The 27,712-nt window shown below is 43.7% G+C and overlaps 2 protein-coding genes across 9 annotated transcripts in view; one reads left to right on the forward strand and one right to left on the reverse strand.

Annotated features, from left to right (window-relative positions):
• LOC112247022 (dmX-like protein 1) overlaps positions 1–10,435 on the forward strand; it is a 53,260-nt gene extending 42,825 nt beyond the window's left edge. For all 7 annotated transcript variants that reach the window (XM_042320315.1, XM_042320312.1, XM_042320313.1 and 4 more), the window contains 10 exons: positions 4,989–5,075; positions 5,433–5,554; positions 5,815–5,953; positions 6,079–6,139; positions 6,360–6,487; positions 6,765–6,842; positions 7,427–7,518; positions 7,673–7,725; positions 7,997–8,214; positions 8,526–10,435. In XM_042320315.1, coding sequence (XP_042176249.1) covers positions 4,989–5,075; positions 5,433–5,554; positions 5,815–5,953; positions 6,079–6,139; positions 6,360–6,487; positions 6,765–6,842; positions 7,427–7,518; positions 7,673–7,725; positions 7,997–8,214; positions 8,526–8,750 — 1,203 coding nt within the window. In that variant the 3' untranslated portion in view covers positions 8,751–10,435. The remainder of the gene's footprint in view (positions 1–4,988; positions 5,076–5,432; positions 5,555–5,814; positions 5,954–6,078; positions 6,140–6,359; positions 6,488–6,764; positions 6,843–7,426; positions 7,519–7,672; positions 7,726–7,996; positions 8,215–8,525) is intronic.
• Positions 10,192–27,227, reverse strand: hsd17b4 (hydroxysteroid (17-beta) dehydrogenase 4). Of its 2 annotated transcripts, XM_024415729.2 has the most exons (24): positions 27,028–27,225; positions 26,459–26,512; positions 26,230–26,337; positions 25,733–25,792; positions 24,449–24,470; positions 24,223–24,269; positions 23,744–23,828; positions 22,573–22,760; positions 21,316–21,407; positions 21,191–21,215; positions 20,985–21,113; positions 20,230–20,336; positions 19,704–19,940; positions 19,387–19,438; positions 19,225–19,296; positions 18,705–18,808; positions 18,512–18,577; positions 18,273–18,342; positions 17,977–18,083; positions 17,354–17,440; positions 17,123–17,209; positions 16,895–17,033; positions 16,536–16,663; positions 10,192–11,228 (listed from the first exon to the last, which is right to left on the reverse strand). In XM_024415729.2, the coding sequence occupies exons 1-24, from the start codon at positions 27,083–27,085 to the stop codon at positions 11,139–11,141; spliced, it is 2,214 nt and encodes a 737-aa protein (XP_024271497.1). In that variant the 5' UTR covers positions 27,086–27,225; the 3' UTR covers positions 10,192–11,138. The 2 variants fall into 2 exon arrangements, with proteins under 2 accessions (XP_024271497.1, XP_024271505.1); XM_024415737.2 differs by lacking the exon at positions 16,536–16,663 and having other exon boundaries at positions 27,028–27,227.
• Between the last annotated feature and the right edge of the window lie 485 nt (positions 27,228–27,712).

Genomic DNA, 27,712 nt, shown 5'->3' on the forward strand with positions numbered 1-27,712 from the left:
TAATTTGTGTCTTTAGTAGTGGTTTCTTTGCAGCAATTTGACCATGAAGGCCTGATTCACGCAGCCTCCTCTGAACAGTTGATGTTGAGATGTGTTGAACTCTGTGAAGCATTTATTTGGGCTGCAATTTCTGAGGCTGGTAACTCTAATGAACTTATCCTCTGCAGCAGAGATAATTCTGGATCTTCCTTTCCTGTGGTGGTCCTCATGAGAGACGGTTTCATCATAACGCTTCATGGTTTTTGTGACTGCAAATTATCCGGCATTGATTGAGCTTGATGTCTTAAAGTAATGATGGACTGTTGTTTCTCTTTGCTTATTTGATATGTTCTCGCCATAATATGGACTTGGTCTTTTACCGAATAGGGCTATCTTCTGTATACCACCCCTACCTTGTCACAACTCAACTGATTGGCTCAAACAAATTAAGAAGGAAAGAAATTCCACAAATTAACATTTAACACCTGTTAATTGAAATGCATTCCAGGTGACTACCTCATGAAGCTCATTGAGCGGATGCAAAGAGTGTGCAAAGCTGTCATCAATGCGAAGGGTGGCTACTTTAAAGAATCTTAAAACAATCAATATATATTTTGTATTTGACATTTTTTTGGTTACTACATGATTTCATATGTGTTATTTCATATTTGTGATGTATTTACTATTATTCTACAATGTAGAAAATAGTACAAATAATAGTACAAATAAAGAAAAACCCTGGAATGAGTAGGTGTGTCAACCTTTGACTGGCACTTTATTTATTTATATGTATGTAAACTCAGCAAAAAAAGAAACGTCCTCGCTGTCAAATGTGTTTATTTTCAGCAAACTTAACATGTGAATGAACATAAGATTCAATAACTGAGACAAGTTCCACAGACATGTGACTAACAGAAATGGAATAATGTGTTCTTGAAAAAGCAGGGGATCAAAAGCAACAGTCAGTATCTGGTGTGGCCACCAGCTGCATTAAGTACTGCAGTGCATCTCCTCCTCATGGACTGCACCAGATTTGCCAGTTCTTGCTGTGAGATGTTACCCCGTTCTTCCACAAAGCACCTGCAAGTTCGCAGACATTTCTGGGGGGGAATGGCCCTAGCCCTCACCCTCTGATCCAACAGGTCCCAGACATGCTCAATGGGGTTAAGATCCAGGCTCTTCTCTGGCTGTGGCAGAACACTGACACTCCTGTCTTTCAGGAAATCACACACAGAACAGAGCAGTATGGCTGGTGGCTTTGTCATGCTGGAGGGACATGTCAGGATGAGCCTGCAGGAAGAGTACCACATGAGGGAGGAGGATGTCTTCCCTGTAACGCACAGCGTTCAGATTGCCTACAATGACAACAAGCTCAGTCCGATGATGCTGTGACACACTGCCCCAGACCATGATCGACCCTCCACCTCCAAATCGATCCCGCTCCAGAGTACAGGCCTCGGTGTAACGCTCATTCCTTCGACGATAAACGCAAATCCGACCATCAGCCCTGGTGAGACAAAACCGCGACTCGTCAGTGAAGAGCACTTTTTGCCAGTCCTGTCTGGTCCAGCGACGGTGGGTTTGTCTGGTGAGGACCTGCCTTACAACAGGCCTACAAGCCCTCAGTCCAGCCTCTCTCAGCCTATTGCGGACAGTCTGAGCACTGATGGAGGGATTGTGCGTTCCTCGGGCAGTTGTTGTTGCCATCCTGTACCTGTCCCGCAGGTGTGATGTTCGGATGTACCGATCCTGTGCAGGTGTTGTTACACGTGGTCTGCCACTGCGAGGACGATCAGCTGTCCATCCTGTCTCCCTGTAGCGCTGTCTTAGGCGTCTCACAGTACGGACATGGCAATTTATTGCCCTGGCCACATCTGCAGTCCTCATGCCTCCTTGCAGCATGCCTAAGGCACATTCACGCAGATGAGCAAGGACCCTGGGCATCTTTCTTTTGTTGTTTTCCAGAGTCAGTAGAAAGGCCTCTTTAGTTTTAAAACTGTGACCTTAATTGCCTACCGTCTGTAAGCTGTTAGTGTCTTAACGACCATTCCGCGGGTACATGTTCATTAACTGTTTATGGTTCATTGAACAAGCATGGGAAAGTGTTTAAACCCTTTACAATGAAGATCTGTTTAGTTATTTTAAGTTTTACGAATTATCTTCGAAAGACAGGGTCCTGAAAAAGGGACGTTTCTTTTTTTGCTGAGTTTATGTATGTATCTCACACACACACACGGTGCCTTCTGAAAGTATTCAGACCCATTGACTTTTTCCTCATTTTAAGTTACAGCCTTATTCTAAAATTGATTACATGTTTTATTTATTTTTAGCAATCTACACACAATATTCCATAAGGGTAAAGCAAAAACAGGTTTTTAGAATTGTTTGCTAATTTATTACAAATAAAAAAACAATGTCACATTTACATAACTATTCAGACCCTTTACTCAGTACTTTGTTTGGCAGTGGTTACGGCCTCATGTCTTCTTGGGTATGATGCTACTAGCTTTCCACACCTGTATTTGGGGACTTAATCCCATTCCTCTCTGCAGAGTTTCTCAAGCTCTGCCAGGTTGGATGGGGAGCGTTGCTGCACAGCTATTTTCAGGTCTCTCCAGAGATGTTCAAGTCCGGCCTCTGGCTGGGCCACTCAAGGACATTCAGAGACTTGTCCCGTAGCCACTCCTGCCTTATCTTTGCTGTGTGCTTAGGGTCGTTGTCCTGTTGGAAGGTGAACCTTCGCTCCAGTCTGAGGTCCTGAGCGCTATGGAGCAGGTTTTCATCAAGGGTCTCTCTGTACTTTGCTCCGTTCATCTTTGCCTCAATCCTGACTAGTGTCGCTGCTGCTGAAAAACATCCCCACAGCATGATGCTGCCACCACCATGCTTCACCATAGGGATGGTTTCTTCCAGATGTGACGCTTGGCATTCAGGCCAAAGAGTTTAATCTTGGTTTCATCAGACCAGAGAATCTTGTTTCTTGAGTCTTGAGGTGCCTTTTGACAAACACCAAGCGGCCTGTCATGTGCATTTTACTGAGGAGTAGCTTCTGTCTGGCCACTCTACCATAAAGGCCTGATTGGTGGAGTGCTGCAGAGATGGTTGGCTTTCTGGAAGGTTCTCCCATCTCCACGGAGAAACTCTAGAGTTCTGTCAGTGGCCATCGGGTTAAAACAAAAATAATAATTACATTTAACCATCATATAACTAGGCAAGTCAGTTAAGGACAAATTCTTATTTACAATGACGGCCTACCCCGACCAAACCTGGACAACGCTGGGCCAATTGGCACCACCCTATGGGACTCCCAATCATGGCCGGATGTGATACAGCCTGGATTCTAACCAGGGACTGTAGTGACACTTCTTGCACTGAGATGCAGTGCCTTAGATCGCTGCGCTACTTGGTCACCTACCTTACCACGGCCCTCCTCCCTCGATTGCGCTGTTTTCCTAGAGCTGGTCAGTCTTGGTGGTTTAAGAATGATGGAGGCCACTGTGTTCATGGGGACCTTTAATGCGGCACAATCCTGTCTCGGAGCTCTACGGACAATTCCTTCGACCTCATGGCTTGGTTTTTGTTCTGACATGCACTGTCAACTGTGGGACCTTATATAGACAGTTGTGTGCCTTTCAAACATTCTTATGTAAATGTTTTTTATTTTGTATTCATTTGCAAACATTTCTAAACTGGTTTTTACTTTGTCATTATGGGGTATTGTGTGTAGATTGATGAGGAGGAAAAAACAATTGAATACATTTTAGAATAAGGCGGTAACGTAACAAAATGTGGAAAAAGTCAAGGGGTCTGAATACTTTCCAGATGCATTGTATATCAAATTATATTAGTGAATTAATTTACTTCAAACTAATGCATTTTATGAAGGTTTTACATTGCATTTTGTGCTTTTTGCACTTGAAGACCATTTAAAACACAGAAGTGAATGTCACACTTTCCCAGCGCATTATTCATTTGGCAAATTCCCCAAGTTGTTTGAAATAATTGAACCAATTAGTTAAGCAATTTGGCTCATTTCAAAAAGCTGCATTGGTTTTATTGAAATCTTGTTAGCATGAGCTAACAAATGCATGTGCATTGCTTTCATTAGGCAATCTGAGATTTGTATGAATTTTGTAATGAACAGCTTCATAAAGAACCAAACCATGTTTATACTGTCATGGTATAGAGCTACATGAAAGACATTGCCATGCTTTTATCTGAATGTTATACAGTAGACTAGATCTAAGACAAAATTTACTATATATACGGTATATGGTGTGATTTTACACTTTCAGAGTTTTTGGACGGTAAAATTATGACATAAAACGCATGTCCTGTACTTTGTGATAAAGCCTTTTCCTAGTCTATACAGTGATTAGGTTGCCATAGTTCATCACAAACTAATTCCACAGAATGTGCAGAGGAGAATAAGACTGTCATGAAGTCCAATAGGTTCTGATTAGCAGGCCCAGAGTGTCACGTTGAATGTTCGTCGGGTTAAGATGAAGTACTATGTGAAAATGGCAAGTCACCATATTTAGACTTCATAGTCAAGCCGAACACTCTCTGAGAGGAAATGTGGTATTTACCATTTAATTAATTGTGATGTAGAATGTAATTCAACCTAATGTTCTGTGAAAGCCTCCGTTCGGCGTCTCGTGTCAATACACCCCTTTTATATTATACAATAAGATGCCCATCTCAGTGGGTTTGCTGAGCCTCGTGTGCCGAGCATTGTCTCCAGAGGTTGAAAATGGCACTAATCCTGATAACTGTGGGTTCTTGATGCTCTAGTCTCCCACCCTGTAGCCCTGAGGCAAGGCTCTGTTAGAGATACACACCCTCCTACTGCAAACAGGCATGCGTCGTCCATTCATCTCCCACCACTTCCTTTAGGTCACACTGAAATGATTCAGACGGGCAGAGACTGTATAATGATTCAGACGGGCAGAGACTGTATAATGATTCAGACATGCAGAAACTGTAATGATTCATGCATTGCTCTACAGAGCGAGGCAGATCTGGGCTACCCCGGAGGCAAGGCCCGGATCATCCACAAGGACTCGGACATCATTACCGCCTTCGCCATCAACAAGGTACTACACATGTTCTCCACAGGAGACGTCTGTTCTACGCATGTTCTCCACAGGAGATGTCTGTTCTACGCATGTTCTCCACAGGAGATGTCTGTTCTACGCATGTTCTCCACAGGAGACGTCTGTTCTACGCATGTTCTCCACAGGAGACGTCTGTTCTACGCATGTTCTCCACAGGAGACGTCTGTTCTACGCATGTTCTCCACAGGAGACGTCTGTTCTACGCATGTTCTCCACAGGAGACGTCTGCGTCGTTATGTTAGACTAGCAAGGTGTCACATTTACTCAATAGGCTGTGTGAAGTGGAAGGACTGATTTGGATTTCTCTCCTCTTTCTCTATTCTCTCTGTGTCCCAGGCTAATCGGAACTGCTTAGTCATGGCCTCCACTCATGACATCCAGGAGCTGGACGTGTCCTCCATCTTGGCCACTCAGATTCTGACGTGGATCGATGACGATACGGAGGCCGAGGCCAAAGGGTGAGCCCGGATCTCAATTACCCAAACAAGAAAATAAAGTGTGTTCTAGAGTTGTGTAGGAACTTTGAGTGTCCCTCTGTGTCCCTACCTGTAATTTGGCTGCTGAATACCTCCTATTGACCATATCAGAGATGTTTAGATTGGAAAGAGGTAAAAGTCTGAATCTTGGCTCTTGGATGCAGTCAGCACTGTGTTAATACTGTTCTGTCTGGGAGTGTCCTCTCAAACTCTTCTCTCTCTCACACGCACTCTCACACTAGTGATGACTTCCTGGTGATCCAGGCCCGGGACGACTTCAACACCCTCCACGGCACCACCCCCTATACCCACAGCAGCCTAGGGACGCCCATCAACATGCCCTGGCTCGGGGGCCTGCAGACAGGGAGAGGCGCTGCCGTGGTGAGGCCGACAGAGCTTTTACTGCGGTTCCTTTGCTTTTTTTTTGCCACTGATATTGAGCACAATGCAGTACATTCTACTCGCGTGTCTTGTTGAGTATCTTGTCGTTTTATTTCCTGGTGCAGCTCATCAAGAGGAACATCAACAACGTGAGAAGGATGACCTCTCACCCAACCTTGCCTTACTGTAAGTAGATGTCACTTCTTTCCTGCTTGTATACAATGACTGAAACTGCCACACATGCTAGTTATGTGTACCATGTCTATTTTGTTTAGACCTTGATGTTATCATCCTTGCCTTATGCTAATATTCCAAGAATATACACACCCTTTTATTGTCAATACTACATTGGGATTGGAGAATCCTATTGTTGTGGTTTTGATTACCAAGTCCCTCCCTCCCTCAGACTTAACAGGAGCGCAGGACGGAAGTGTCCGGATGTTTGAGTGGGGCCACTCTCAGCAGATCATCTGCTTCCGAAGTCCAGGCAATTCCAGAGTCACACGGATACGATTCAACCACCAAGGAAACAAGGTGACTACATTTTCCTTCCCCATTTGCAACCTATTCCCAATTTCCCTTTATAGTGCACTACTTTTGACCAGGGCTCATAAGAATCTGGTCAAAAGTACTGCGCTGGAACGCATATTTAGTTTACATTGAATTATTCACCAAGTAATGTTTTCCCCAACCAACTCAGTCCCTCAACAACATGGCTACCGCTGAGGAATGATGTAGTTGCTGGACATTACTTTTACTCCTTATTTGAATGATCTTCCTTAAATGGTCATCTCTTGGCTGTGTTGTCCAGTTTGGTATCGTTGACGCTGACGGAGCCCTACGTCTATGGCAGACCAATACGACTGGGAACACCCCTAAACCCTACCTGGTAGGAACAAAAAGCGCCTGTCTGTCTCTGTCTACATGTAACTGCCAAAATAAAGGAAACACGAGTAAATGAAGGATACAACATATATTGAAAGCAGGTGCTTCAACACAGTTGTGGTTCCTGAGTTAATTAAGCTATTAACATCCCATCATGCTTAGGGTCATGTATAAAAATGGTCAGAATGACAAATCCCCCATCCACACGGCAAGGGTGGTCACTAAATGGTTTGATGAGCATAAAAATGATGTAAACCATATGCCCTGGCCGTTTCAGTCACCAGATCTCAATCCAATTGAACTCTTATGGGAGACTCTGGAGCGGCGCCTGAGACAGCGTTTTCCAACAACGTCAACAAAACACCAAATGATGGAATTTGTTGTGGAAGAATGGTGTCTCATCCCTCAAAAATAGTTCCAGACACTTATAGAATCTATCCCAAGATGCATTGAAGCTGTTCTGGCGGCTAGTGGTGGCCCAATGCCCTATTAGTACACTGTATGTTGATGTACACTTTATTTTGGCAGTTAGCTGTGCCTCCTACTGTCTGGTAGCGTTGTTTATTGGTGATGTTCTTTCCTCCACAGACATTGCAGTGCCATAATAAGACGGCTCACGACTTTGTGTTCGTGGGCTCATCCTCCCTCATAGCCACAGCAGGGCTGTCAACAGACAACAGGTACACTACATAGCCCTGCGTCGTAGCCCTGCTACAGAGCCCTGCGATCAAACCTCTCAATCACTTCACTGGGGACCAAATGGGCTGATGTTATAGAGTGCCTGTTTCAGTTGGTCTAATGCGCTGTAAGTAATGCTTTGTTTTGTCTCCATAGGAATGTGTGTCTTTGGGATACATTGGTGAATCCAATGAACAGTCTAGTACACGGTGAGTCCTCCACAACACTATTAACAGTCTAGTACACGGTGAGTCCTCCACAACACTATTAACAGTCTAGTGCACGGTGAGTCCTCCACAACACTATTAACAGTCTAGTACACGGTGAGTCCTCCACAACACTATTAACAGTCTAGTGCACGGTGAGTCCTCCAACACTGGCTCTTTCTATTGAAGCCAGTACATCAAACAATAATACAGAAAGTAGCCAAGTTAGCTACATTTAAGTTGTTCCTATTTTGCCCCTCTCCTCTCTCTGCAGCCTTTAGTTGTCATGATTCGGGGGCCACGGTGCTGTCGCTGGCCCCCAGGCAGCAGCTGCTGATCACAGGTGGCAGGAAGGGCTGGATCAGCGTGCTGGAGCTCCCCCACAGGCACCAGCGCCAGAGCTTCCAGGCCCACGACTCCCCCGTCAAGGCCCTGGCTGTGGACCCCACCGAGGGCAGCTTCATCAGCGGCTCTGCCGAGGGCAACATCAAGGTGCCCTCCCTCCCTCACTAGCCACATAGTCCCCCTCACTGCACCTGTTGCTTGTTTATTCTTTCCAGGTGACTGGGTTAGGATGGGTCAAAAACAACGGTTGTGGATCGGTATAGGGTAGGTTTATGGGTGGATTTTGGGAGGTTCAAGGGGAGTAGGGTGGTGGGAGCAGCCTATTGCAAAATCAGGATTACAATAGATATTTGGTTCCCCCCTGTATAGCATGTTAAATATTTAAATCCATAAATCGTATGCAAAAATAACAAAAAGGTTACTTTAGCTCCAACCCTGACTGTGGTGTGATGTTGCAGGTGTGGAGCCTGTCCACGCAGTGCTTACTGCATCAGTTCCCCAACGAGCACGCTCGCCAGTCCCTGTTCCGGAATCTGGGCACGGGCGTGATGCAGATTGAGGTGGGCCCGGCCAACCACATTTTTTCGTGTGGCGCCGACGGTACCATGAAGATGAGGATTCTCCCTGACCGCTTCAGCGTCAACAATGGCAACCTGAAGAACGACGTCAAGTTCATCATTTAGCTAACTAAGCAAAGCCTCAGCTTGTGGTTTACGTGACCAAGACTGCCTTTGTTTGCACAAGTTACTGCAAGATGAGTGTGGAGGGACTGACTGTCTGTCTGCACAAGGAGAGGACACTCAAAAACGGACGCAAGCTTCCTCCTCTCACCAGTGATCACTTTTCTAAGGCAATCATCATATTGGAATCTTACATGTCAAGATGAGATGATCTGTGCAGTGTATGATTTGGGATGTCAGGTGTTTCTACAGTCCTCTGCATCCATTTTAAGACTGTAAAATACTGACATCCCTGCTTGCTTGAGTTGTTAAGGCCAGTTGATATAAAGCACATTATCGAATCATAAGGAATTCGCTCTGTTTGCTCATAAATAAGGTAAAATGATATGCAGTGCATAGTTTAGATCCCAGAGAGCAAGCCAAGCCTTAAGTATAATATTCTGTTTAGTATTGTTGTGGTCTAGATTCAAAACAGTGGTGATGTGTCCTTATAAATCTAACTCATACTGGTACTGCACCCATTTCCCCTAGGTATTGTTGAGTGGTATTTAGTTCTGGTTGAACCTTGTGTGCAATTGATCAATCAAGTGATCATTGAGGTACACACAGCTTTAAGGACCCACTTATCAGGGAAACCCAATATAATTGGTCTGCTCTTCCCCTTGACTATTTTAGACAGAATGCTGTAACTATCAAGTAGCTTATAGTAACACCACGTAAGCACCCTATTCTTTAGCCAATAAGAGAAAGAGAGCACTAATTTCAATGAGTGTCTTGAGTAAGAAACTGTTTTATTCCAACACAGCACTTTCCTCCTCCCATCCCCAAATCAACCACAAATGCATAGATAAGTCATTTAAATCGTGGATTTACCTTTGCTGACATGAAATTGACTTTAGTAGCTCGTCAGTGAGGATGCATTTAGACAAGCAGCCCAATTATCTTTTATCCAATCACATCTGATAGCTATAAAAAGAATGTGGGTACTTGTGTGGTTTGAACAATAGCTTTTTATTTTTACGAAATGACCTTGTAACTTATAGATTGAGATATCTATTATTCCCAATAACTTCATCCCCTTGGCATATTGTGTCACAGCTGCTGTAGACAAATCTATATTTGGGGTATAAGCTGGTGAAAAGGATTTCTTAAGTTATTGCATTCTGTAAATAGAACAAACTACACCTCACAACTTTACTGTGATGCTTTATGAAGAGAATTCTGTGAAATACCAGTAATATTTATGGATTGTGTTTAAACAATAGTGCCTGATCATGATGCAGATATAAGAATCAAAGTACATTGATTTATGGTTAGAGCGTTGGGCCAGTAACCGAAAGGTCGCTGTGCTCTTGAGTAAGGCACTTAACCCTAATTTCCTCCTGGGGTGCAGTACAACTATGGCTGTCCCTGTAAAACACATCACTGCATACTCATTGCAAAGTAATTGAATAAAATCTTTAATCAACAATGCGTAGGAGATACGTTAATTTCCTGATACAAATTGCTTAGTGTAATATGCTATCGCAGACAAGGGATGAGTATTTAACTAGAACCATCATATACAATAGGGGTTCCTTGTTTTTCTTCCTTTACACTGTGAATATGCTCAGAAAGCTAATTTTATGAATATGTTGATTAAGTCAGATTTACAAGTGTAATATAATAAAGCAACTTATTGTAATGTACACTTGTCTGTTTGGAACCTTGATTAAAGGGTATTAAAAAGTTGATCCCCCGTCAGAAGCCACATGATGAAAGTGCGTAAGATTTATTAGAAATTAGTGTAGCATGTTGCACCAAGCCAACACTTGTTAATGTGGGTTACATTGGATTCTAGGGAAATCAGGACACTTAAACTATGCCTAATCTGGGAGCACAAATGCTATTTTAGTGAAAAGATGTATTACAGCAGACATGTTCTGCTAGCCTTTTCTTCATTGCCCTGGAATACAGCAAGCATCCCCAGGAGACATAGTATATTGGCCCCATGCACCCGTCATCTGACTTGACATTCAGAATTGCACTATCTTAACCATCAAAGCTGTTTAATAAACGTCCCTATACATTTCATCAGCGTCAAAGTAAAAATCATGATCCCAGCTAACACTAATGTGGCTAGTTGTTGAAATAGCATTATATTATCATTTAAACATTTCACCGGATATGATGCATTGGAATCCAGGTCAAATTACTGCAACGGAAGAGGTGCAATTTGAAAAAAACAAAGAAAATAACATTGTGCTGATTTATTGGCACATTAGAGAACTCTGTGGATGGTGTTAAAACAATGATGTGACTTCTGCCATCTTTATGCACATTGGCAATTAATGCTGCTACCTCAGGTGAAACAAACATTAGATAACTGAGTGGTTCTCCTTTCACTCAACCTCACAGTTTAGCATAGTCTTTAAGGATCACCTCCAGCTTCTGGCTCAGCATGATGTTCCCTCGCACTTTCAGCTTGCCTGCAAAGAATGCCTGGAAGAACAAGTACAAGTCTCAGGTCACTGAGAAAAATATACGGTCATAAGCTAAGGGCTTCCTGGAGCTACACTAAATGAAAAATATGAGTTGGTTCATAAGGAAATCAGTCAATTGAAAAAATAAATTAGGGCCTAATCTATGGATTTCATATGAATAGGTTGGTCAGATTTGTTTTGGTAGGGTCGGATCAGAAAACCAGTCAGTATCTGGTGATACCATCTCCTTCGCATATTTGCTCAGGTTGTTGATTTGTGTGGCCTGAGGAATGTTGTCTCCTTCACTGGCATGTGTGAAGTTGATGGCTATTGGTGGGAACAGGAACACGCTGTCGCACACATCGATCCAGAGCATTTCCCATAGCAACGATTAAAACATTCCCTAACCAGAAACCGTGGATTGATGGCAGCATTCGTGTGAAACTGAAGGCACGAACCACTGCTTTTAATCAGGGCAAGGTGTCTGGTAACATGACTGAATACAAACAGTGCAGCTATTCCCTCCGCAAGGCTATCAAACAAGCTAAGCGCCAGTACAGAGACAAAGTAGAATCTCAATTCAACGGCTCAGACACAAGAGGCATGTGGCAGGGTCTACAGTCAATCACGGACTACAGGAAGAAACCCAGCCCAGTCACGGACCAGGATGTCTTGCTCCCAGGCAGACTAAATAACTTTTTGCCCGCTTTGAGGACAATACAGTGCCACTGACACGGCCTGCAACGGAAACATGCGGTCTCTCCTTCACTGCAGCCGAAGTGAGTAAGACATTTAAACGTGTTAACCCTCGCAAGGCTGCAGGCCCAGACGGCATCCCCAGCCGCGCCCTCAGAGCATGCGCAGACCAGCTGGCCTGTGTGTTTACGGACATATTCAATCAATCCCTATACCAGTCTGCTGTTCCCACATGCTTCAAGAGGGCCACCATTGTTCCTGTTCCCAAGAAAGCTAAGGTAACTGAGCTAAACGACTACCGTCCCGTAGCACTCACATCCGTCATCATGAAGTGCTTTGAGAGACTAGTCAAGGACCACATCACCTCCACCCTACCTGACACCCTTGACCCACTCCAATTTGCTTACCGCCCAAATAGGTCCACAGACGATGCAATCTCAACCACACTGCACACTGCCCTAACCCATCTGGACAAGAGGAATACCTATGTGAGAATGCTGTTCATCGACTACAGCTCGGCATTCAACACCATAGTACCCTCCAAGCTCGTCATCAAGCTCGAGACCCTGGGTCTCGACCCCGCCCTGTGCAACTGGGTACTGGACTTCCTGACGGGCCGCCCCCAGGTGGTGAGGGTAGGCAACAACATCTCCTCCCCGCTGATCCTCAACACTGGGGCCCCACAAGGGTGCGTTCTGAGCCCTCTCCTGTACTCCCTGTTCACCCACGACTGCGTGGCCACGCACGCCTCCAACTCAATCATCAAGTTTGCGGACGACACAACAGTGGTAGGCTTGATTACCAACAACGACGAGACGGCCTACAGGGAGGAGGTGAGGGCCCTCGGAGTGTGGTGTCAGGAAAATAACCTCACACTCAACGTCAACAAAACTAAGGAGATGATTGTGGACTTCAGGAAACAGCAGAGGGAACACCCCCATCCACATCGATGGAACAGTAGTGGAGAGGGTAGCAAGTTTTAAGTTCCTCGGCATACACATCACAGACAAACTGAATTGGTCCACTCACACAGACAGCATCGTGAGGAAGGCGCAGCAGCGCCTCTTCAACCTCAGGAGGCTGAAGAAATTTGGCTTGTCACCAAAAGCACTCACAAACTTCTACAGATGCACAATCGAGAGCATCCTGGCGGGCTGTATCACCGCCTGGTATGGCAACTGCACCGCCCTCAACCGTAAGGCTCTCCAGAGGGTAGCGAGGTCTGCACAACGCATCACCGGGGGCAAACTACCTGCCCTCCAGGACACCTACACCACCCGATGCTACAGGAAGGCCATAAAGATCATCAAGGACATCAACCACCCGAGCCACTGCCTGTTCACCCCGCTGTCATCCAGAAGGCGAGGTCAGTACAGGTGCATCAAAGCTGGGACCGAGAGACTGAAAAACAGCTTCTATCTCAAGGCCATCAGACTGTTAAACAGCCACCACTAACATTGAGTGGCTACTGCCAACACACTGTCAATGACACTGACTCTACTCCAGCCACTTTAATCATGGGAATTGATGGGAAATGTAAATATATCACTAGCCACTTTAACCTCTTGAGCTTATGGCTCAATACTGCCCCCGTTGGAGGAAGTGCGTGCCCATAGTAAACTGAAAATATTTTTTTCCAAAATTGCTAATATATGCATATAATAATAATTATTATATGCATATAATAATAATTATTGAATAGAAAACACTAACGTTTCTAAAACCGTTTAAATTATGTCTGTATGTAAAGCAGAACTCTCAGGGCAGCCTTTCTCCCAAACTCTCTCTTGTCAAGAGAAAAGTTGGGTCAACTTTGACGTCATCGCCCCCACCCTTCCCAGGCAGCTACCGATCTGGGAACAGTATGTATTTGTTCAGCGCGATGTCTGCTTTCAATTGGCACGTTCATTGTTTGAATTTCACGCTCCCTCATCCTTTGGCGGGCGAAAATGCCCGGTTCACTCTCACATACATGCACTCTATTGCGCGCGGCCGATTTGGGGAACGTTCTTTTCCAATAGACACCAGTTGAAGCCGGTTCGTTTGTTCGCAATGATCATTGTTTTACATGATAAAAACATCATTTTGCTCGATTCTGCACTTAGTTTGACCAGTTTAGTCGACATATAATATGTAATTTTGAAGATTTGATGCGCAAGAGTGCGGGACCAGAAGGAGCAGAAGTTATTTTGGGTGCATTTCAGCTGAAGCTGTTAGCATATGCTAATACAAAGACGCACAACTTGAAACCAAACGATGTATTGGGTAAGTATGACTCCTTCTACGTCTTCTGATCAAAGAACATCAAAGGTAAGGGAATATTTGTGGTTATTTTGGGTTTCTGTGGACTCCAAACGTAGAGGAGACACTGCTAATATCTGAGCGCCGACTCATAGCATAGACTAGTGAACGAATTCTGTAACGTTAAAAAATGTAACACAGCGGTTGTATTAAGAAGAAGTGTATCTTTGTAACTATATGTAGAACATGTATATTTAGTCATGTTTATTGCTTGTTATCTGATGTTATCTGTCGGAGCTATCATAATTTCTCCGGACATTTTGAGTAGCATTTTTTGAAATGTCGTCATTGTAAACAGAGATTTATGGATATTAATGGCATATTATTGAAAAAAAAAAAATGTACTGTGTAACATGTAATATTACTGTCATCTGATGAAGATTTTCAAAAGGTTAGTGAATTATTTATTTTTTAATCCTACTTTTAAATTTGATATTTTCTGGGACAAAATGGCCGCCGCTTGCCTTTTGTTTCGGTGGTGGTCTAATATAAATGTGTGCTATGTTTTCGCCGTAAAACATTTTAGAAATCTGACTTGCTGGGTAGATGAACAAGGTGTTTATCTTTCATTTGAGCTATTGGACTTGTGTAGGTGTTGAGGTTAAATATTTCTAAGAATATTTTTTTGCATTTTGCGTTATGCTAATGAGCTTGAGCCGTAGTCACGATCCCGGATCCGGGATGGGTAGCATCAAGAGACAATACTACCTTATATAATGTTACTTACCCTACATTATTCATCTCATATGCATACGTTGATACTGTACTCTATATCATCGACTGCATCCTTATGTAATACATGTATCACTAGCCACTTTAACTATGCCACTTGGTTTACATGCTTATCTCATATGTATATACTGTACTCGATATCATCTACTGTATCTTGCCTATGCTGCTCTGTACCATCACTCATTCATATATCCTTATGTACATATTCTTTATCCCCTTACACTGTGTTATAAGACAGTAGTTTTTTTGGAATTGTTAGTTAGATTACTTGTTCGTTATTACTGCATTGTCGGAACTAGAAGCACAAGCATTTCGCTACACTCGCATTAACATCTGCTAACCATGTGTATGTGACAAATAAGATTTGATTTGATTTGATTTCCAAATAGACTCAACGGTGACATGTCTGGGGAGTATGCAGGCCATGGAAGAACTGGGAAATTTTCAGCTTCCAGGAATTGCGATGCTGAACTGCAGTCAGGTCAACACCCTGGTGAGAACAACGAGCACGCAGCTGAACTTCCCAGAGACGGTTTCTGACAGTTCGTGCAGTAATTCTTTGGTTGTGCAAACCCATATTTATCAGCTGTCCAGGTGGCATGTCTCAGAACAACCCACACGTGTAGAAGCCAGATGTGTAAACCACGCCAACCCAGGACTTCCACGTGGTCTGCGGTTGTGACATACTGCCAAATTCTCTAAAATTACATTAAGACAGCTTATGGTAGAGAAATGAGCAATTCTCTTGCAACAGCTCTGGTGGACTTTCCTGTAGTCAGCATGCTAACTACACACTCCCTCAAGACATCTGTGGCATTGTGTTGTGTGAAGAAAAAAAAACAATTTTAGAGTGGCCTTTTATTTTCAGGTGTGGGAAAATAAAAGGCCACTCTAAAAAAAAATTTTTTTTTCTTCTTCACTGCTGTTTCCTCAGCTGCTTGATATGCCACACCTGTCAGGTAGATGGATTATCTTGGCAAAGGAGACATGCTCACTAACAGGGATGTCAACACATTTGTGCACAACTTGAGAAAAGCTTTTTGCGCATATGAAAAATGTCTGGGATATTATTTCAGCACATGAAACCAACATTTTTGTTCTGTATAAAAATCAGGGAAGGGCAACTTTGATTGGGGTGGGAGCCACAAAAAAAAACTTCACTCATGATGGGCTGCAGTGGCACACAGGCAGTAAAAGGCTATCCTAGCCTTTTGGGGGCCCTAAGTGAACTTGTTGAAATTTGTTATGCATCAGCAGTTTCTCAAAACTGCAACTTGTGTATTCTACCTCTCAACATTAAATTGTTCCCTCCACCCCTCATTTTATTTTACCGAAATTGATCCGCGGGCCTACAGAAAGGAGGGCCGCCAGTTATCCATCCCTGATCTAAAGTCACAAAACAATGAAAGGTGAAATGTAGCTCATTCCTGCCAAGAAAACCCACTCTTACTGGGATGTACTTATTTTTTTTAACAAGTTTTAAAAACCTTTGAAGTGTAATGTGCTACACATTGGCAGTTTTCTGCTGAGTCACCTTGCAGCTTTCTACAGTGTCTCAGATGTTGCCAGGCATGTAGGCTAGGGGAGATGTCTGTACCTTCTGAGGGTTGAGTTTTCCCTGCACTACTTCCATGAAGTCATCATCAGATACAGTGATGGTCACATCGGTTTTGCCACTGTATGGGCCCTTGTGCAAGGCGCCAGCTCCAGTTTTCAAATCAATGGCTGGGGGAGAGCATAATGAAATTATGGTTGAGGCATTAACACTATGGGGCCAGTTTCCCAGATCCAGATTAAGTTTAGTAGTAGACTAAAGTGCACAATGGTAATTCTCCATGGAGAATCATTTTTAGTCCAGGACTTGGCGTAATCAGAGCCCGGGAAGCAGGCTGCATAGGTTCAACATGACTGCATTGATTGACAGGAGGGCTTGTAAAGCAACAAGGGTTCACTTACTCCACTGGGCTGCAGTGTTTCCTCCCTTGGTGATCTCCCAGCCAAACACTGCATTGACCTTCTTCACCATCTCAGCCCCTAGGTCCTTAATGCGACGGCCGATCTCAGCAAACACCAGCTCACTCTTGAGTCCCCCTGCCTAGAAGGGTTCAAAACAGGAAAAACTAGTCAGAGGTCATTTCCACCTTTGGGATTTTGCATCACACATGAATAGTCTGACTGATGTACCTCAGGAAGAATTTGTGGGGAGCCATCTGCAGCAGCATGCAAGTCCACATAGGCACCTGACAAAACCACAGCACCGCTCTCCTTGACCTGAGGAATAAGACATACCGAATATCCATGTTAAATTGATTGGGTTATCACATGGAAAGAGGTTACTGGACTTAATTTGGGTAATTCTTTCAATCTTAATGGATCACTATTAACCTCTAGCACAACCATGATAAAACTGCTTACTTTGCACTGAATGTGAATTCGGTTTCCTTCTTTCCACATCTCAGTCTGTAGAGACTGGCCTGGTAGCACTGGCTTTACAAAGCGAACCTGAAGGATACAGTAGGAACCAGGAAAAAGTTGTTTAAAAACAGCTTATTACATTTTCAATTCTAGACATTTAGCAAACACTCTTATCCAGAGTGACTTACAGTTAGAGCACCCATCTTAAAAAGGTAGCTAGGTGAGACAACCACATCTCACAGTCATAAGTCAAACCTTCCTCAAAGCAGCTATCAGCAAAGTCAGTGATAGTTAAGAGAAGTGTAAGAAAAAGAGCAGCGGTAGGGTGTTCTTATAGGGAACTTAACAGGCTTGGAACCTCTAACCCCGGCAATTTGACCGGTAAACTCAAGGGTACACTCGCAATGGCTGCCTGGTTTCCACGGTAATGTAGAAAGTTAATTCATGTCGCTCATGCAATTTAATATATTTTTTGTAATGTCAGTTGAGCTGACTCAAATCACAGCACAGATTGATGGGTACACTCGCAACGTCTGCCAGTTGCCCCATTATGACATCATTGACTTGAATGGGAACGGCCGTTCTATTCAGTCTATGACGTTACTGCCAAGATCGTGCTTCACCTTGATGGACTTGAATCTGGAGGCATCGTTGTTGGCATACTGCTTCAGCACATGCCTAGCCGCAAACCCAAAGGAGCACAGGCCATGCAGAATAGGGGATTTGAATCCTGAACAATGGAGAGAAGAGGTCTTTATGATTCAACACAATATCCTGCATAACACCGTGCAGTGTTTTATTCATATAAAAGAGTCAAAGCTTGGTGCAATCATGTCAACTCCTTGGCACTCTTCTTTTGGCATGACAAGGAGTTGACACGATTGCCAAAACAGATCTGGTACCAGGTCAGAAGACTCACCTCCCATTGCTGCAAAGCTGGGGTCTATGTGGAGGGGGTTCCAGTCCCCACTCAGACGATACAAGGCAGCCTGAAAGCATGGAATCAATGTCAAGTCACTCCTTTTAGAAATATCCTGAGAGTCAGGCTCCCGTTGAGCCATTATGGCTACTTATTTGATGCTTCAACCTTTGTAAAAATCCTAACAGTTTGGGCACCAGTAGTAAAAATCAGTGTATACACTAGATGGAACAACAAACCTGGTCCCTTGTTGTGGTGTCAGTCATCACAGCATCAGGAGTTCTGTTTGGATGCGCTACTGTGCTCTGAAAGAGTGAGGTTAAGTTACGGTGAAAGAAAAATAGTAAGAGTCAACCATTTTGTTCTAGAAAAAAATAATGGTAGTACTTCTGAATAGTTTGAAAGCATTGGTGTTAACAGACTCCTTGTTACCATGGCTTTATCAGATGTTCTCTTTCCTCCAAAGCCACCAGCCCCCACGATGAACAGAGAGTACTGGTTGTAACACAACAGCTCTTTACCACTGTACGTGTGGACTGTGGAGAAAGACAACGTTGTTATCTTCCAAATGGTCCTCTGTAGCTCAGTTGGTACAGCATGGTGCTTGCAATGCCAAGACAGTGGACTTCAGTGTGCAGATGAAGTCGCTTTGCATAAAAGTGCCTGCTAAATGGCTTCTTTTTTTTCACCAATAATGAAACTTTTAAAAAATAAAAAAAATTAAATACATTCCACAGGAGAAAATAAAATATTCTTTCAAGTTTCTCTGAAAGAATCTTTAGACTGCATGTGTTCAATTTCCTTCCTTTAATATCAGGTCCATAACTAATTGTTAAAGTTCCTCTGCTATTTCTTTGCTCATCTCATGCAACCCTGTGGAACGTCACTTATAAACCCTTTACTCTACCACACTAATTCTCAGGGACAAGGAAGTAAGCTTAACAAAACTAACCATCCAGGAGAATAACTGCGCCAGATCCTTTGTCTAACACATCTGCGATTCTAGCCTGAGACGTCAGTGTTCCTGCAAATGCAGACAAATTATTTTAAATAACAGGCTTTTGTAAGCAGAAAATGTTGTTCTCAGAGATACTTGTGTAATGGGCACACATACCGGAGGTGGGTAATGGTTTGAAAAGCTCCAGATACTGCTCTCCATGCAACAACTGAGTGACAATATCAGAATGAACAAAGGTGAGTAAATTGGTTATGGTTACAATAGCAGTCTCAGTCTTTGCTCCAAGCAAAATAAAATGTATTATATTTACCCACTAAATGACATGTGTGAGAACAGCAACAGTTGCTTGCCACTTCTGTATGGGATGAGTTCTGAGTTTACTGCATCTATTTTCTATATAATGCATATAAACTGTCAATTCTACTGTACTTGGGGAAATAAAGATGATTGGGATTGTTTCCTGGAGCTTTTACCCTGGTGAAGTCAAAGTTGAGTCCAGGCACAGAACCTAGCCCTCCGTCCATCATGGCTGCCTGGGAGGGGATGACCCCGAAGGTGGGCAGACAGCTAAAGTCCTCGTGGCCCTCGTACAGGAACTTGAGGTGGTCGTCATCCTTGGTGGACATGCCCACTCCTAGGGCGTACAGGATGCACTGAGTTTGGGAGTAGCTGAAGGTCGACTCCGGAAGCTTCTGTCCCACCGCCTCCAGCTGAAGGGGAAGCACAGCGACAAATCAGCACAGAACAAAGTGGACACAAGCCATGTCGTTACTAAGCATGCATTTTAGGTAGAACCAGGCCCCGTAGGTCAGCTAGGGTACATTGACATCAGCCTGCCAGGGACTGTTTGATTTGGAGCCATGGCCCCTTGGTGTCAAAGACACTCCAAACAGACATCTTTGAAGACATGGCCCACAGAGCATCATTATGAGACCATCTGTCACCAACATGCATGACTTCACTTCATTCCAGCCTAGTACTGTTGACCTCTCCACTCACAGGACTGATCCCAGATGCAGCAGTGGCCATAGCGCTGGTGGGGTTGGGGGCAATACCCTCATCAGTCTCCACTCTTGACAGCACCTCCACCAATGTGGCCACGGACTCTAAAAAAAAAAAAAAATGGGATAAGAGGAGGTTCATTATCTTCACTCAATAAGGATGTTGTGGAACAAAGACAGCCAAAAGTCCTCTAATAAGGTACAAATGAGGAGCACTACAAAGTCATGGTAATGAGGCACTCCTCTGGAGGCTGCCACCCCCATGCTGCTGCTGCACATCCAAGGGCAAGCCGAGGGAGGAGAGAATAATGAACCCTTGTCATGTTCTCTTCTGTGTCTGACCCAAAGGCGCTCCGCTCGATTCTGTACTGTGCTCGTCATTCAAAGACGAGGGGGAAATACCAGTGGTGGAATTGACATTGTGTCATAACAGCACAAGCAAATGAGTTTGTGCACTCCTCTTAGAGGTTTGATCCCTGGTCAGCCACTCGGTTTACACTGCAGACCTTGTCCCATGAAATTGGTTGTTATTACAACACCAAAAGAGTTCCAGCATTTACTGCAGGTGGACTATTGAATGTTTCACTGACACCTACCTAGTCAGTAATTTTCTGCATTTTATACTATTGTCAAAAAAAAGTTTAAATTCAATACATCTGTGGATAAGTCAATGACTAATATCTGTAATGTATCTGACAGAGGCAAAATATGCCAGCATAGGTGTTCAGTCTAAGGGCTGCTTGACTTGGTTACCATTGATGTTGGCAGGTTTGGTGGCATTGGTGAAGTCACAGATGTTGTCCCACTGGTCTCGTACAGTCTCAGGAAACATGCCCTGGTTCTTCTTCCTCACAATGCGGCCCTGTGAACGCTCCCAGCGCACTACACAAAACACATTGATGGAAAATATTGTAGAACGGTGAAAATACTCCCAAATGAGAATAATAAATTCAACTCACATTTTCCAATCCAGCCAGCACCAACCTTAACAGGGAGAACATGAACAGAATAATCAGGAAGGATTGGGAGTAAGGCGACACAGTTTAAGGCATAAGTGAACATTTCATACAGTTCTCAAACAAACCTCGAACAGGCCTCCATTTTCCTGACACTGGTCATGAGACAGCCACAGAACTAGGGGCGCCACGTATTCTGCTTTCAAGGACTCACACAGAACTACGACAAAAAAAGCTACATGTTAAGTTGCGAAAAACATGAAAAGGTATGCACATTGTGGGGATATGTTGGTATATCCATATATATTTTTTAATCTTCATAAACCATAGGACAGGCGTGTCGAACTCATTCCACAGAGGGCCGAGTGTCCGCAGATCTGTTTTTTCCTCTCAATGAAGACCCAAACAACCAGGTGAGGGGAGTTCCTTACTAATTAGTGACCTTAATTCAGCAATCAAGTACAAGGGAGGAGTGAAAACGCGAGACACTCGGCCCTCCGTGGAATGAGTTTGACACCCATGTCCTACAGTTTAAGATACTTTTTTTTTTTATACCAGCAAAGGGGACCGTATCACACGACTTTCATATGGGATATGAAAAGGACATCACGTGGCAGACACCACAGCAGAAAAATCACAGATGTCAGCCAAGCCCACCAAAGCAATCTACGACACCTCATTAAATGCCCAACCCATTATTAAACGTCATTTGTCAGAACGCATGATTAATCTGTGTTTACTCAGTTTGTGAGTGCACTAGTTTGACAAACTTTAGTAACACATTTACATGTCAATATTACATGATGCACCAGTGCTAGACTTAGGCAGATCACTAGAGCAGAGAACCGGTACCTCAAATGTTTTCTACTGCTCGAGTTCCTGTATTAAACTGGGTGGTTTGAGCCCTGAATGCTGATTGACTGAAAGCCATGGTATTTCAGGCCATATACCACAGGTATGCCAAAAATATTTATTTTTACTGCTCTAATTACATTGGTACCCAGTTTGTAATAGCAATAAGGCACCTCTGGGATTTGTGGTATATTGCCAATATACCACGGCTCTGGGCTGTATCCAGGCACACCATGTTCAGTCGCACATAAGAGCTGCCCGTAGCCGTGGTATATCGGCCATATACCACAACCCCATAGGCCTTATTGCTTTAATAGAATATTAGCTCAAAAGTATGTAGAGCTCCTGCATCTAAATAAAAACAATACCGGCACCCACAGTGAGTACAGGCACCCATCAGTACATGTCAAGCACTGGTAACTCATCGCAATATTACACAACAGATCAACTGAAATCATTGAGTCTTAATAAGATGACCCAGTAATGTGTGCTGCTCAGCCTGTTCAGAGCAGTTCCTCAGCGGCTCCTCTGACCTGGGGGCATAACAGTCTCTGTGAGGCGCGAGCCTGCGGTCGGGGCGATGGTGTTGCAGTGGATGTTGTACTTTTGGCCCTCTATAGCTAGGGTGTTGGCCAATCCCAGCAGACCCAGCTTCGCCGCGCTATAGTTCGCCTGCCCAAAATTGCCATAGATGCCAGCAGCCGATGAAGTCATGATGATCCTGGGAACAGACAGGGCACCGTGGCACGTTGATTCAACACTGTGCACCGAATTAGACTGAAGCGCCACGGCTGTTTCAAGCACGTGGCAATAACAATAGTTAAGAAACCCATCCGCTTCACTGCCTGTCAAAAGCTAACAACCACCTAAAAACTATTCTATTCTTGGTGCCAATGCTGCAAATCAAGGGGTATCATAAGGATGATTTCTCAACATTAATTTAAGACAGGGTCCACCTGTGCGCAAACCTGAAACAGCTCTATACTCGGCACCGGCCATTCCCTAACTGAAACAGCTCTGTACTCCGCACCGGCCATTACCTAACTGTTTGGAGTGTGTTCAGTATGAGAGCTGGATTGATTGGATGTACAAAAGGAATTCTGAATCCCTAGGCACTGCTTATGAGCTGAAATTATTGAGTGGGTCAAGGGGTTCTCAAACTTTTTGGGTCCTTGGACCGAGTCATCAGGGACCCCCCTCATAATCAGAACAACTTGAGTGAGATAAAAAAAAAAAAAATAGCATGCAGGGATAGCATTACTAGGACTGTGGCAGTACATGTCCGGACAAACCAAGTCCAGAGCAGGAACATTTTAAAGGCCCATCTCTTGGCATGGGTTGCAAATTGTGCCATTTTCAAGCAAATTTCCTGCAATTCTGCACAATTTGTCATATGGAGTTGGGGGGGGGATAAAAAGTACAATTTGGGGAGTATGGAGTTGGGGGGGGTCTAGCCACAACCCCTGAAGTACCTCCATGGACCCCACTTTAAGAACCCCTGGAAAAGATGACAGCAAAGCGGTGGTGAGAATTCCATCCAGGCTATCAGAAGGCAATTACCATGTTGCTTATTCTTATCCAATCCACACTGATCTACAGGACTGCAGAGCCTGCTCTAGGGTACGATTTGGGATTCAGCAGAACAGTCAGCTCTACTTCCTTTTACATAGGCAACATGGTGCTGGGTCTGACCCTTGACATCACCTCCCAAACTTCTGCTTCTTCATGTGGTTCCAGGCAGCTCTAGTGACCATGAAGGACCCTCTCAGGTGGACTCTATGGATGAGGTCTGAAATACAAGCAAATGTATTTATAAAGGCCTTTTTACATCAGCCGTTGTCACAAAGTGCTGTACAGAAACCCAGCCTAAAAACACAAACAGCAAACAAAGCAAATGTAGAAGCACAGTGGCTAGGAAAAACTCCCTAGAAAAGGCCAGAACCAGGAAGAAACCAGGCTCAAATGATGCATTACAATAACTATGTAGAGGTTATCCTGTTCTTGCAAATTATTACTCAGACTGTATTTGTCATTAATTTCTCTACGCTGAAGTCCTTGGAATTAAAGCTCTTCTCCAGCCTGATAGACATTTACTATTCATTCCATAGGACTGTTTAATATGCAATATTCTCCTTCCGTGATGATTGACAGAATGAATGTGTACTCAGAAATAAACTCCTTACCCCAATCCAAATCACTCGTTCTGCCAAAGGAACGATCCCGAAGTATCCTTGAAATCAATGAAACAGGGTGTTGTTCACTTTGGCCTCTATTCTATTATATACATTGAGTAAAATGGAATAGTTTTCCATGTCACATATCCATCTGAAACACTACAGTTTAGTTTATTTTGTAAAGAAGTGGTCATCAAATCTGATTAAAAGGATTTTAGATAAATCACATCCTTACCCAGCATTATTAACAATAATATCTGGAAAAGATAAGCAACAGGTCTGTTTAAATCAAAATTCTTATCACCAAATCATGTACTGTAAGATACCAAAACAAACCATTTGCACAATCAAGCAAGCCTGAACATACAATGCAGTCGGAAAGTATTCTGACCCCTTGACTTTTGTTACAGCCTTATTCAGACCCCCCCAAATGACAAAGCGAAGAATTGTCTGTAGAGCTCAGAGACAGGATTGTGTGGAGGCACAGATCTGAGGAAGGGTACCAAAAATTGTCTGCAGCATTAAAGGTCCCCAAGAAATCAGTTCTCCAGCCATGTTAAATGGAAGAAGTTTGGAACCACCAAGACTCTTCCTAGAGCTAGCAGCCTGGCCAGACTGAGCAATCAGAGAAGAGCCTTGGTCACCTCCTTGACGAAGAACCCAATGGTCACTGACAGAGCTCTCGAGTTTCTCTGTGCAGATGGGAGAACCTTCCAGATGGACAACCATCACTGCAGCACTCCACCAATCAGGCCTATATGGTAGAGTGGCCAGAGGGAAGCCACATGACAGTCCCCTTGAAGTTAGCCAAAAGTCACCCAAAAGACTCTCAGAAAATGAGAAACAAGATTTGCTGGGCTAATAACCAAAATGTAACTCTTTGGCCTGAATGCCAAGCATCACACCTGGAGGAGACTTGGCACCATTCCTAGGGTGAAGCACGGTGGTGGCAGCAGCATGCTATGGGGATGTTTTTCCAGTGGCAGGGACTGGGAGACTGGTCAAGCTCGAGGGAAAGATGAACAGAGAAAAGTACAGAGATCCTTGATGAAAATCTGCTCCAGAGTGCTCAGAACCTCAGGCTGTGGCAAAGGTTCACCTTCCAACAGGACAAACCTAAGGACACAGTCAAGACAACACAGGAGTGGCTTCTGGACAAGTCTCTGAATGTCCTTGAGTGGCCCAACCAGAGCCCGGTCTTGAACATCTCTGGAGAGATCTGAAAAAAGCTGTGCAGCGACGCTCCACATCCAACCTGACCGAACTTGAGGGGATCTGCAAAGAACATCACACCTGCATTTGGAGAGTTTTTCCCCAAACTTGTAGCATCATACCCAAAAAGACAAAGCTGTAACATAAAAAAAATGTTTTTGTAAGGTCCAAGAGTCTGAATATTTTCCAAATGCACTGTATAATCAGGCTTGACTTAACACCATCAGCCATGCTATGTTTAAAATTGTTAAAATGTGCATTGTGTTATTGGTTTTAAAACAAGGAAAACAGTTGTCTAAATACGCACCTATTCGCCCAAAAGCATCCAGGGCAGTCTGGATCAATTTCTCACCATCTTCTACAGAATCTGTGGGGCATACATGACAATAATAAATAAATAAATGCCTAACCAAGGTGTGAGGGTGGCAAAGAAACTCTGGGAAGAAAGAAACCAGTCTATGCTCTTCTGGGTGGCAAGGTAAAAAAGGGAAACGTCAAACAGTAGACAAATGTGCATGGCTTCTTTTCACAGCTGATATAATAATGCTCCTAAACAGTTCTGGATGTCTACAGTCGTAGTTTCATTGAGGGCTCAAAAAAAACACAAGGAAGTAAAATTGGGCAATGGAAGGATGGAATTTGAGACTCAAGGCTGTGATTTTGCCCTGTAACCTGCCCACATAGCCTTGAACCTAACTTCAGATTACAGGGCTCTAGACAGGATTTGGAAGGTTGGCCACGCAAGACTCTGGAACCATGTGCAAAAGTTCAAATGGAGTTAGATAACTTGGTCCATCTACCCACCATAGTTAGCCACTGCTTTGCCTCCCTTGGCTTTTATCTCTTCCACAACTTTATCAGCAGCATTGGAGCTCTTCCCTCCCCCTTTAATATCTCCTCCGAGGTCATTAACTGTGTGCAGAGAAAAGATAAACAATTAAACCAATAACTAAGCATTGAACAGCATATTTTCTGTATAGTTGCCAGCTTATTTAAAATGTACATCTTAAAAATATACATTCACAATACTTACCAACTACTGAGGCACCCCTCACACCAAAAGCCAATGCATATTCTCTCCCAAGTCCTATGGAAATAAGTTTAAGTTAATACTCGGTCAAATGAAAAAGTAAAATGGGACTTACGGTTGCAGCAAAGTGTCCAGCACAGTACATGTTGTATTCATGCGTGGATGCGATGGGCTACTGGGCACTTTGTTGCAAGAATGCCCTCACATAAGGTATCTGGAATTAGCGAAATGTACTTTGTCCTGTGTGGCCGAGCGATATCAGATTCAAGTATTAAGTGTTGCAACAATGACAGCAGTGGGTAACTTGCTCCAGTAATTTAGCAAGCTGGCTACTTTCTGACATAGCGCATAGCCACCAAGCACTACTGCTGGTTAGGATAGCTAGTTATTTAGCCACGGTTGCTACCAGACAAATAAGAATACCCCTGGCCATAATCCTTACAATGGATTCACAACCATGTCAACCACCACTAAAACACAACACCACCTTGCACAACGAAACGTTACCAATTAACAAGATGAGCATATCCCAATGAAGCTAGCTATGTTAGCAAAAGATAGCAGTCATTTACCTCCACCGGCCCCAGTGACAATAACAACTTTCCCGTCGAAAACCAAAGGCTCTAACATGATGAATTAGTTCTGGATTTTAACTTTGTGTCCAGATTCAAAACTGTGCTGGTAGTATGTGAAGACAGCAGGGCAACGACTAGAGTGTTAACAGCTATCAGGGTGAACTTTGCCTTACTTCCGCAAGAGGGGCGCTGGGTAATCAAAGGTAACAACAACCAATCACAGAGATCCAAGTACAAACCATTATAAATCCAAGATAATTTAACCTGTTAATTACTTAAATGCCCTCTGCTGAAAAGTGCTTACGTCTTGAGCTGAACCTTTTGCTATAATGATCCAGTGCATATTTGATGCACAAATTAATTAAAATTATCGGATGCACAACAACAACAAAAAGAAGCTGGTCAAACAAATGTCACAACTCTCCAAACCATTGTGGATGGCACGGCATTGTCATTGAGTTCTCCAAGCAAACAAAATATATCTTAAGAAGGTTGTAGCCTAATTTAATACTAGGCTCAACATAAGTGATGATGACCCTGCTCTGACTCTGGCCAATAAGACATACAGGTGAGTTAATAGGCTATAGTCTAGGCTATAGTTCGAAAATTACACTGAGGAGCACTTTTTAAAGGGCTCCTCAATCATGGGATCTTAGATAAATTCTTGACATACAACCAAGGC

The sequence above is a fragment of the Oncorhynchus tshawytscha genome, linkage group LG04 (assembly GCF_018296145.1).
Source record: "Oncorhynchus tshawytscha isolate Ot180627B linkage group LG04, Otsh_v2.0, whole genome shotgun sequence".
NCBI lineage: Eukaryota > Metazoa > Chordata > Actinopteri > Salmoniformes > Salmonidae > Oncorhynchus > Oncorhynchus tshawytscha.